Genomic DNA, 12,388 nt, shown 5'->3' with positions numbered 1-12,388 from the left:
TTGTGTTTTGTGCCCTGAAGTAAGTGACTGGATGTTTTTTCATGACTTTCCATGCACACATTAAATGTACATTGTACTTATTGTGTGTTTACAACTGAATAAAAACTTGAAAATGAAAATATAACTGTTTTTTATTACTCACAGGTGACATATATGTAACAAGCATGAGTGGTGATATACAAATTCTTTTATAATTCAATGTTAACTCTGATAAAAATGAACTGCATGGTTATTTGATTTAAAAAATCATTCTTCTGGTGTGGAATTTTGTATTAAACTTGTAAGGCTTTGAAGCATATTAATTTGCATACATCCGATGAAACACTCTTCTGCTGTTGATTTGTGTTAAGGTTTCTTCTTCTTTGGCATGCTGAAATTAGAAAAGATACATCAATCAAGTCAGATGGACAAAATCCATGTCAAATTTGGGAATCAAACCACAGCTGTCCTGTTCAATATCTGCCAATAGGCTGGTATATTTTGATTTGAAAATGTCCACCCTGTGTGGAAGTGGGATGTACCATGTAACATCTAGTTATATGTACATGATAATATACCAGATTGTAGTTATATAAACAAATTATTACATAGTTATGATCAATTACCGAGAATTACATGCATTCATGAACCCACCCGCGATCGGTAATCTAAGGCAAAATGGCGGCCATTATTAAAATACACTGATTAGCAACTGATTTCAAAATACAAATACTACAAAATCAGAGATATAGGTTCACTTAAAAAACACCCGAAGCAATAGAAAACATAAATAAACAATTTGGTTTAGTCCGTATGTCAAAATAATCTATTTATTAGCAAGTTTAGTAGATCTCGATGGAGGGTAAAATGCAAGACGATGAAGGAAATGAAATCACACGCTTTTGCATCACGATGAATTTTGGTCTTTATTCAGAGCCTTAAAAATACACTTTCTAGATCGTCAGTGCGATCGAAATCGTTTTGTGTACATGATAATATACCAGATTGTAGTTATGTAAACAAATTATTACATAGTTATGATCAATTACCGAGAATTACATGCATTCATGAACCCACCCGCGATCAGTAATCTAAGGCAAAATGGCGGCAATTATTAAAATACAACTGATTAGCAACTGATTTCAAAATACAAATACTACAAAATCAGAGATATTGGTTCACTTAAAAAACACCCGAAGCAATAGAAAACATATAAATAAACAATTTGGTTTAGTCCGTATGTCAAAATAATCTATTTATTAGCAAGTAAAGTAGATCTCGATGGCGGGGGTGAAGCCATAAAATAATTCAAGTTGGCAACGCTGTATGTTTACTATAAACTTTCGCATTCTGCGACATTTCTCTGGTATTCGACAAAACAAACATAATCATATTTAAACATAAGTTTAGCAAAGATCACTTACTTTGAACTCCGGACAATGTAACGGTAGTGATAGCCCAAAATATGTTACTTCTGAACGGCAATCAATTTCTTCGATGTTTGAAGCGGCGGGTTTTTTCCCCGAATCACGTAAATTCTCATGCTTTCTCGTAGTTTCTCGCAACATCAAGTGCACGGCACATATTTCCTATGCCGAAGAGGCAGTTGCCTTTCCCTCTATTCTAATTCCGTGGTATTAGCTTGGCGTTTTATTTTTAAGTTGAAAAATATCTTTACTGCGCTTATACAGAGCAGGAGTTCTGACTTTAACAGGCATATAAAAACTTAAGGGTATTGTGTAGACACACAAATCTAAGATAAGTCAGGTTAGCCACAGGTGCTGGACACACCAATAAGTAATGTTTGTATAATATATTATAGTTTATACACATCATAATACTATTAGTGTGTCCAGTATCTGTGGGGTTAGCAGAAACACAGTATTTATTTTAATTGGCCTTATTTAATGATAGTTAATAGGTAACACAGGGTTCGGTTTCAAATTCGGAAACTAGACCTGTTAAAACAGTTATCATTTATAATTTTAGAGATTAATAGAATCTCTCATTCCCTTGTGGGTGAGATAGTTGAATCTCAACCCGAGGGGGAAGATTCTTAAGTTAACTTTAGAATATTTTCCCGAGGGTTGAGATTCCCCTATCTCATCCACAAGGGGGTGAATGATTCTTTTTCTCTTACCCTGTTCATCCATTGTGTATCATATACAAAATGTAATGTTAAAGTTACAGGCTAAATTCAGGGTTGACGTGACGTTGATGGATTGTTGACGTGACGTCATTGTATTATTGAAGTGACATCATACCATTGTTATGAATAGGGGAATTCCCCCGTCTCAACCCTAGGGTGAGACGAGGAAATCTCACACAGGTAAAAATGCGGATGCACCTGTCCAGGGTAAGAGAAAAAATAGATCTTAGAAAAAAATCGAAATATAATTATTTTTCAACCTTTTCTGAGTTGTACAATTTTAAAGTATCTTCTGTCTGAAATCTGAACATAACTGGGGTAAAGTTTTTCTATATAGTCCCAAAAACTACAGATACAATCTTTAAGCACTTACAAGATACACACATATTTAATTTACGTCAATTTTGCAAAACATACAACATAAGCTACAAAGAGCTTGTATTTCGACAAAACATGAGTATAATAACAGAGACCAAAATATTACAACATGAAAAAAAGCAAAAAACATAGATGTACTATACTGTAAGCACAGAAAAATCATTTTGCACACAATCGGCACATTGCACACGGTAAGCAAATCAGCACATGGTAATTTAAGCACATTTAGAACATTTGCAAACAGCACAATAAAACAAAACCATCACATGGAAAGATTATTAGCACAAATTAGGCACATTTGCACACTGTAAGCAAAACAAAGGAGTGCAATAGACATCTCCATGTTTCCTGGTTAATTTCTTCTTTCTGGAAACAACTGTGGTTCAAGAAAATATTTCCTTCTTCTGTTTCAACTTTATCAGGCTTTTCAATTCAAAGGCTAATAGATAGATAATTTTGTTTTGTTTTTACCATTACCTTTTTATGTACACATTTTACCATCTAAGAAATTAGTTCAGGTGTCTTAAGCCCCCATGAGATGTGCTGTTATAAGTTGACTTTTATGTACATTTTGTTTATATTTAGTTCTGCTACCAAAGAGATTGACTTATTGAAATGTTTGTGAAACATTTTAATAAACCCCTCAGCTTTAATGCCTTATTTCTCACTATACAAGTTCATGCCTCCTATTTGTTTAAATATTTATGGGAGAAAGTTGGATGAGAAATAGGAACTGAACCCACTCTCTCATACATTTGAGGACTTCATGAACTTTTTCTTTTTCAAAAGGCTGCAAGAACTGTACCAACAGTGACATGACATTTTTAAGTCTATCAGTTACCGTATAGAGGAGGAACCTCTGACTAAATCATTTTCTCTCAGACACATGACAGCCGATCGTGCGAGTCCACAGATCCTTCCATCAGCGAATAGTTCAAATGCTTTCCTCGCAAACTTTTCCTTAATGGAGAAGTCAGTGATCTTTACTTGGGACAGATTGAATCTGTGAATATTGATGCTGAAAGCCTGATGAATGTGATTGAACAGCCCCTACTTGATGCTGAAAGCCTGATGAATGTGATTGAACAGCCCCTACTGACTAAAGGCACACATGTTGGAAACTACGTTTGTTTTGATCAATTGAATACTATGGGTGCTGGGCTCAAATTGGAAAAACATTAAAAATGTGTTTTTAAAGATAGAAATACTGGTCATGGCTCCCTACTAGTTTTTGTCCAGTGAATTAACAGTCAACGCAAATGTTAAGCAGTGAAGGAAATGTAAGATCCCTGGTAAACATTGTACTTTATAATGTTTATGATCAATATCAATAAAATAAAATAAAATAATAATATGTATATTGATGTTTGTTAATTTCGCTCGATTTTACCGTGTCCAACATTTGATATTAAATCTTGTGTGATATATGAGAGGAATCACACACAAGATTGTATCTTGGCTATGTCAATGAAAGCAATTATTTCTTAAGTTTTCAATCATATTTCTTGAAACTTCATTTCTAAATGTCATCCATCAATTGTTCAAGACGGGTTTAAGGTCAAGTTCATACACTCAAGGTGAAGGCTACAGCTTTCCTAAGTATTCAAACCAAATTTTATAAAACTTGCTCCATCATTCTGAACATTCCATCACCTGTTTGCATATACACATGCAACCTCAACTTTCAATAAGTCTTGTTGTCAACATTTGTTGCACAATTCTATCAGTTCTGAAACCAACAATAATGACAACTGTAGTAACATAGTATGTGCTCTAGCTGGTAAATTCGCAGTACTCTTATAAAATATATTTGAAATTAATATGTGCATCTTATTTCAAATTCTAGCCTATGAAGATGATAAAGCTTAACATATGCTATAAAGTTTTTTTTTTTTTGTGAAGAATATATGCAAAGGAAATAGAGGGAAAATAATGTATCTCTCATAATCTTGTGTGTGTGTAGGCATGCATTTTTATATTTTGTTTATCTTATTCAATATTGAAAAATACAACAATGTATCGTATTGTATTAGAGTGCTTTTTATCTTATTTGTTCCTAGGAACACAGACGCAAAATAATTCCATTTTTCATAAGAAGAGACCTTTTCACTGCAGTGAATATATAAAACACTGTATTTAAAAGCTTTTCAAAATTATTGAGAGACTTGTAAAGATATGGGTAGCAGTCATCCACTTGTCTGTCCACAATATTTAGTTTCAGCAAGTTAACATCCTTATATATTGTTCTGTAACAATATTCACCGACTGATGCAAAATTGAAATTTATACAAAATTCACACGTATTAAAAAGCATGCATACCCTAGTCAATGTCCACACTTTACAAGATAACTTGCTTGAATACTTATTGATCAATATACAAACTTAGACGATAAGTTCAAAGTTGAGTGAAATCCATGCATAATTAATAAGCATACTGTATGTACTCTGATTGGTCAATGGTTTTTGCCAAGTATCTTTGTCAGATAAGGCAAGATTCTGAAGAAACTTGGTTGATATCCTATTCAACAAGAAAGGCAAAGTTCAAAGATGAACACAATCTGTGCATAATATATTTAATGGTTTAAGATATGCCAGTTTCAGTTTTTAATGTTTGAAACATGGACAAAGGGAAACAATTCCTAATTCCTATGCAAATGCATTATCTAAAGGTCTAAAATGATATATTCTAGAGGAAACCTGGTACCCCTCTTCTGACAAACCTATAAAGATATACTGTACACACAAGAAGAATAACTTCACAGTGGTACACTTTAACATAAAACTATGATTCATAACAAATTAACAATAAATCCTTCTGTACAATATGATGGGAACTTCGTCTTTATTTTGTTCTCCATTCTAAAAATCTTTATTTTGTTCTCCATTCCAAAAATAATATATATATATACCTTTTTGCCTTAGCTTTCAGTACTTTCAGTACTTTGATTAAGTCTTATTAACGGCTACGGCATTTACGGACGTACTAGGTTTTTGTGGTGGAGGAAGTCAGAGAACCCGGAGCAAAATAACCAACCTCTGGCAAGTACCTGATGGCTGCCCCACGTACATGAAGGCCTTGAACATGCGACCCAGCGATGGAGGGCTAGTGGTTGAAGACGGTCAGAAGCATGAACCACTAAGCCCCGAATAGATAAGACAGGACTTCTTAGTTACCGAATAAGAAGGAACACTTGTTGAATAGGAAGGAACAGTATTACTTAAAAAAAAGTAGTCTTGTTGAACATTCAACGACTTGCATGTTGTTATCCTGCTACTTCCAAAATAAATAGACAAATGATTTATTGAATATGTTGGAGTCAAATCACTGTGTTCAGACATCTCGGACACGTATGCACCGTTATCTTACTGGTGACGTCATGGAAAAGATGTCTAACAGTGTCAACATAAGGTGTATTAACACTGTCGAGGGCATTACTTTTATCAAAGATAATAACGCCGTCAGAACTAAAAAAACATTATACACAAAGTACTGTGGAACAGCCTTATTCACTCTTTGTTCTGTGAAGGACTTGGTCCCAGATGTATCGTGAAGGTCTCATGACCATCGCTGAAATGTGATGCACTCTTGTTCTCCGACGTCTCATGAAAAACTCGTGAAAAAAAGTCAGTGTAATAAGTGTATAACGCATGTTTAATGTCCGATCTTATTTATTTGATTTCTCTTTATACGTTTTCATTGCTCGGTGACTCCGATAGGATAAACCATTCTAGGCTAGATCACTCATAAGGAAGCCGGCCAAACACCTAAAGGAAATACGAATATCGGGGTTAATGTTACTTATTGTACGGATGAGAAGTTCGGTAATAAATGCAAATTTTACAGTCACAGAGTAAGAGAGAAATATATATACGATTGGCAACAAAAAAGGACAAAATGGAAATATCAGTACGGGCAAAAGAAGAAACTATGCATACGTCAAAAGAAATTGGTCAACAATATGAAACTCAACGAGAGTGATGGCCTAACCAGATATCTCATGAAAGGCCTGGGCTAATGGTTAACTTCTAGATTAAATAATTCGTCTTAATACTGAGCAAATACCCAAAGGTACCGACCAGTTTTCTGGCCCACCATCATCAGACGTTGAAAATTTAATCGGGGGAAAAAGAGCTGAACTGATAACGAATTACTACTTGTGGTTGTCGAGTTTGTAAATGATAATAAGTAAATGTAATGCTTACGTAAGCCATCATGGTGGTAAACTCGGCCTTACTGATCTGCGTGTCAGCTGGTAAAACAAAAACATTAATAATTAAAAGCTGCTGGAACAGGAAGAGGCGTGTATATTTGACGTCTATGTGTGTAATCATGTAATCGAAGAACTGGATTTAAACAGGCAACACAGCATTAGTTGATGTACCAATAATTTCTCGTGTACCTTCGGTATAGGTTTTCTATATCAGTCTAGTCTTGCATTATGACTAGCTATATAAACATTGAATTTTTGCTTTGGGAACATAAACGAGTCTGATAATGCTTGCAGCTCCACAAAACATGGCTGCTATAGGTAAAGTAGAAAGATGAACCACAACGTCAACACAGGGGTAATTATACCACAGCCTCAACAAACAGGTACAAAGTACACCACAGTGTCAACACACAGGGATAAATATACCACAGCCTCAACAAACAGGTACACAATGCACCACAGTGTCAATGCACAAGTACAAAATATGACACAGCTTCAACAAACAAGAGCAAAATATATTACAGCGTCAACACAAAAAACAAAATATACCACGACGTCAATGTTTTGAAAAAAATGACAAGCATGGCCAACACTGAGATATCAGGTACCAATGATGACTGTAAAACTTCGCAAACGTAGATGAACTCTCTCAGATAGAAAAACCTGCTAAGTGCGTCATTTATCAATCGCAATATCACCACACAGGTACAAAAACGATGCCCTATATTAAACAAGGACTAAATAATACCCAACATTTACAATACAATGTTCGTGCTCCAACACAGGTTATGTTCACAAACTCATTTTCTAGTAACTCACATAAATCTTATGACGGACTCGAACAATAAACACTCAACATGAGAATTGTCACAACTTACAAGCACAGAATGAATTAAAATTCTGAACTTTGGCATTTTTTCGATTGAACTAGGTTTTGAGATTGAGCTTTAAAATGAGCCGAAGCATAAGCCAAAACAACAGGATCCAAGCCAACCCATACTAACAGGAACCGAGGATACATGAACGGGAACTAAGGAGACAAGAAACCAACAGAAACCAGGGAACAACAAACAACAACTAAGGAGAAGCTTTAATAACAGAAGCCCTGGAGACGCTCAAGCAACAGGAACAACTGGGATGCTAAAGCAACAGGAATAAGGAAGACGCTTAAACAACAATAATCAATGGGATAATACAATAACAGTGGAGACGCTTAAAAGTTTAGAACCAAAGGGATGTTCAAATAACAGGAACCAAGTAGACGCTGAAACAACATAAACTAATGAGACGTTAAAACACCAGGAACTAATGGGATGCTAAATCAACCGGAATAAAGGAGACGCTAAAACAGTAGAAACTAAGGGAAGCTAAAACAATAAGAACCAGGAAGACGTTAACACAACAGGAAACAAAGGGACGCTAAAACAGGAACTAGGCATTGACAAAATAAACTTTGTTTATTGTTCTGGTTATAAATTAATAAACAAAGCTAATTTTGTCAATCATTTGGAAAAAAACATTAGAGACTAAATGCCAAGTACTGTTATCAATGTTTTCATTTGACATTGTGATCGCTTGACATGATTTAAGCGGGTTACTTTGTACAAGAAAGTTGGGTTGAGCACAGAATCCATGCTTGAGCATGAGAACGGTTTCATGAATACGGACACGGGAATCAAGGAGACCCTAAAACAACAGGAACCAAAGGGATACTACAACAACAGCAACCAAAGAGATGCTAAAACAACAGGAACAAGGAAGATTGCCAAACATACAAGGACCAAGGAGACACGAATGTGTTGTCCACATAGCTCGATAAATGCATATAGAAGCTGTACAATCACTGCTCACCGTTAAGGTCCATGTGATTGAAGAGCCTGTGAAGGTCACTTTCAGTAAGCGTGCCGTCTCCGTCAAGATCGAAGTGTTGGAATACGAGCTGCGTGAAGTCTTTATGTTCATGGTAACTGTGGCTCCACTGATGTATAAACTCGGTCTCGCTCACGGTATGTTGACCTGGTTAGGGTTCAAAAACCAGAGTTAAGTGAAGTGCATGTATGGTGAGATAGACTATTGGTATAACGGTAGGATGTACTGTGATATAGTATACTCTACAGAATGTGTATAAGGAGTAGTATCATGTACAGGTATGTTGGCATTTATAACCTGTTTAGGATAAATACACTTATAGTATGTACAAATGTACTATGCATTATATTTCTTTAAAAAGATAATAATTTGTTCTAAAAAGGGAAAAGTAATATTTGTTTTATATAAAACAATTATCGTAATCTTATTCATGCAACGTAATGTAGAAGTATTTACATAGAAGTATTTACTTATCAATTGCAAACGATTTTCGATATAATTACAATAATTACAAGTTGCCAATTAGGCAAATTATAATAAGTCACGATCGGCCATATTATCTCGGTCTCCATTCATTTAATTGTCACATTGAATTTCTTAACATGGCGTGAACATTGTTTCTAAAACAGGTTTAAACCAATTAAAACAAAGAGTACCGTTTAGTTAAAATATATTATTAAGCAACATGTATATCACTATCATGAATTAATTGTCTAAGTCCTTTTCTACAGAGGTATACCATATAAATCACATATCGGGAATCGGGGTGCAGTTTTGATTAACAATTGCTCCAAATTTGTGTATTTGGAAACAAATATAAGCATAAAATCTGGGCCTGTCTATCGCCACTCCATTGTGTTGCTTCATCTTATATTTCAGGATGCCCGTACCATTACCCAGAATTGAAGATTGATTTTACAGCATGACTTTTGCTTTAATAAAAACAATTGTAAAGAAAAGCATACCTTGTGGGACTATTAGATAGATACCTAATAAAAAAAATGAAATAAACAAAATATAAAACAACAAGTGTTTTGAGTGTAACACTTGAGCGGGGAGAGACCTGGGTTCGAGCTTTGGGTCACCTCAGATTGTAATACTCGTACCGCTCTAACCGACGGAGCTACCTGGTCAACGGAAGTGGCCTGACCAAACTGTTCTACAGTTATATCCAAACGGACGTTGAATGAAGATTACTGTATATAGAAAAAAACACAGTGCAGACGGCCAAGAGTGAATTCCTGTCCACCTGCACTGTAGTTTTCGCATCCATGGTAATTATCCCTTAATCCCAATTTGGATTTAATTGCAGCAAAGTACGGCCATACCACTTCCGTTGACAAAATAGCTTAGGTGGTTAGATCGACGGTATTTCATTTTGTGGTCAAGGGTTCGAATCCTGTTCTAAACCAGCCGATTGTTTACACTCAAAACACTGTTGATGATAAGGTTTGTTTATTTCACCTTTACTATTTGTCATAACATTCCCGCATGGCTCTCGTCCCAGAATTTTTTTTTTTGTCAAAGCTAGACTCATGCCGGATAAAACAGATTCTGATGCGTGGTTAGTCTGGTGCAGGAACCCTTAAAAGCTAGAACAACACAAGTTGATAAACCACTCGAAAGAAGAATTTCTCTTCACAATAAAATTATTCAGTAGTACCCTTTACCATACCTTTTAAATAACGTAAACAAAGTACAAAAAACAGCCTACCGTCACGATCGAAGTTGTCGATGAACTCCCTCAAGAACTCCGGTTCACTAAGTTCACTGTCATCGTTGATGTCGGCATTGATCCAGAGGCGATCCACAATGTCCGTGATCAATGTCCCCCCGCCTAGGTTGTGGTTATGGTGGGTGGCACTGACGTAATATAATACATCGGATATATAGACTTTAATTTACAACGATGACATTACTTAGAAGACGTTAAGAGAGTTACACTGAAGAGAAAACCACAAGGATGCATTCTAGCGACCGATAACTATTGACTAAGATTAACACGAGACATGCGCAGGCGATAACACCTTTAAAATTTGGTAAAAGATGCAGCAAGACAAAGATAAACTACACTGCCTAGTACGACTGTTTCGTCTTTGAAGGACTCTTCGGTGTTTCCAGGAACCGAAAAGAGTCCAAATTGGTCCACACGGTTGTTAAATAGAAGGGCTGGTGCATAAAACCGTTTAATTTTATGGATATAAAAGGTGAAAAACAATAACCAGCCTTTTAAATATAAAGCAATTCGATAAAAAAAGGCCAAAATTAGACATTTACAATACCATATGACCGTCCCGTCCATTAAGAACGTATCAGTGGGACTAAAAGTCAAATGAATAAATACAACCTTAGTGGAAGTGGAAAGGTGTTTATAAAACTATGAACGATACAAGTTTACAGCGTTTGGCTACAGCAGGTAATTTAATGTATCATAGTATGTCACGTAAACCGTGTTGGAAAAAATAGCTTATAGGTTATAGATAACCTAAGGGAGTGATACTAAACCACCTGTGTCAACTATCCTGTGACGTGAAATGATCGCTAGATATACGAAGTACAGTACGGAGGAAATGCGTTAAATATTTTTAGAAAGACGATCCAGAAAGACATGCTAAACATTTACAACACAACACGTACAGCTGTTTAATCCATGTTAAACTCATCGGTGGTACGTTACATGTGAACAAAATGAGAATACACTTGTCTAAAGTGTTCCAAAACATACGTAGCAATGTCGCTAAAGTAGAGAGTTGCCTTCGTAAATTTACACATTATTTGTTCCCAAATACATATGTAATGATAAATAAAAAGGGAAATGCGTATGAAACCCTTTATAGATTAAAAATATAATATACTATAACCAGTGTTTGATGTAATCTTGTCAGAATAAATTCCAGCCTTGTGGCTATGGTCGACTTCGAAAACTGATAGTCTACCAGCAGAATCGACCAACCCATATCGTAAAATATTCAAGAAGAAGAAAAAGTCAGGAACCCGTTCGAACAACCATGAGATAAATCAGGACAATTTCATGAACTGCATTAATATATTATACCATAGAGGTCGCGACTAGATGGTGGATATACCCATTAATGTATTGTACCATAGAGGTCACGACTAGATGGTGGATATACCCATTTAGTTTAAAGTTGTGCTTTCTGGTAATTACCGATTGGTTGTTTTCGTGCACTGTTTTCCCAAAGTTGCTCTGGGTATCGATTCAACAAATTCATGAAAACACGTTCGAATTTTCATTACAAGGTTTTGACCATTTGCCCAAACGAATAAAGAGAACCTTCCGGAATATTGAATGAAAGTCAAGCTCACCTTAGCGCCAGCCCGAGGAAAAGTGACAATAAGTACACTCTTTGTGTGTACATTTTGATAGTATGATTCAGAATATTTTCCAATAAAAAACTCCTATCAGCGTGACGATCCTGTGACTGCTAAGGTAGAGACTGATAGACCCATGTAACGAGTAGATAGATAAGGACGACCAGGTGGACAGTTACTTAGGATCTCAGTGTCCTAGCGGACCTGTACTGAACGTACTGACATTTATTTTATCGATAAAATATTGTACAAGTCGCAATCAAAAACAGACATCGTGCAACATATGTCTAAAACATTATACAATGTCAGTGGCACTAACAGGATGTTTTTAAGTATTGCATCACATAGAATGTCGCACTAGTGAGCATACATAAATTTGAACGTTGAATTTCAGTTGAATGTCAATTGTCGTATTTCTTATAGTTGATGAAAATATTTTCTATCTTCGCTCATGGCCGTTATATATCT

General features: G+C 35.6%; 1 protein-coding gene and 1 long non-coding RNA gene across 2 annotated transcripts; both read right to left on the bottom strand.

Annotated features, from left to right (window-relative positions):
* Positions 1-116: 116 nt before the first annotated feature.
* On the bottom strand, positions 117-1,614 carry LOC110463122. Its single transcript, XR_002464351.1, has 2 exons — positions 1,404-1,614; positions 117-370 (listed from the first exon to the last, which is right to left on the bottom strand). It is a non-coding gene; the product is annotated as an uncharacterized LOC110463122 (long non-coding RNA).
* Positions 1,615-6,131: 4,517 nt separating this feature from the next.
* LOC110463134 (calcium-dependent protein kinase 31-like) lies at positions 6,132-12,065 on the bottom strand. The gene is made up of 5 exons (XM_021517503.1): positions 11,915-12,065; positions 10,302-10,450; positions 8,570-8,734; positions 6,711-6,757; positions 6,132-6,272 (listed from the first exon to the last, which is right to left on the bottom strand). The coding sequence occupies exons 1-5, from the start codon at positions 11,965-11,967 to the stop codon at positions 6,246-6,248; spliced, it is 441 nt and encodes a 146-aa protein (XP_021373178.1). The 5' UTR covers positions 11,968-12,065; the 3' UTR covers positions 6,132-6,245.
* Between the last annotated feature and the right edge of the window lie 323 nt (positions 12,066-12,388).

This window comes from Mizuhopecten yessoensis, unplaced genomic scaffold (assembly GCF_002113885.1).
Source record: "Mizuhopecten yessoensis strain PY_sf001 unplaced genomic scaffold, ASM211388v2 scaffold10867, whole genome shotgun sequence".
Classification (NCBI taxonomy): domain Eukaryota; kingdom Metazoa; phylum Mollusca; class Bivalvia; order Pectinida; family Pectinidae; genus Mizuhopecten; species Mizuhopecten yessoensis.
Note: the sequence above shows the minus strand (reverse complement) of the source record. Positions and strands in the feature narration are given on the sequence as shown.

What these genes read in the sequence shown, in the direction of transcription:
- LOC110463134 (XM_021517503.1), bottom strand. Translation starts at nt 11,967, where the DNA reads ATGTACACACAAAGAGTGTACTTATTGTCACTTTTCCTCGGGCTGGCG. An exon ending in TTCCTCGGGCTGGCGCTAAG is followed by an intron (nt 10,451 to 11,914) that starts GTGAGCTTGACT and finishes ATATTACGTCAG; the next exon opens with TGCCACCCACCATAACCACA. An exon ending in TTACCACCATGATGGCTTAC is followed by an intron (nt 6,273 to 6,710) that starts GTAAGCATTACA and finishes TATTTCCTTTAG; the next exon opens with GTGTTTGGCCGGCTTCCTTA.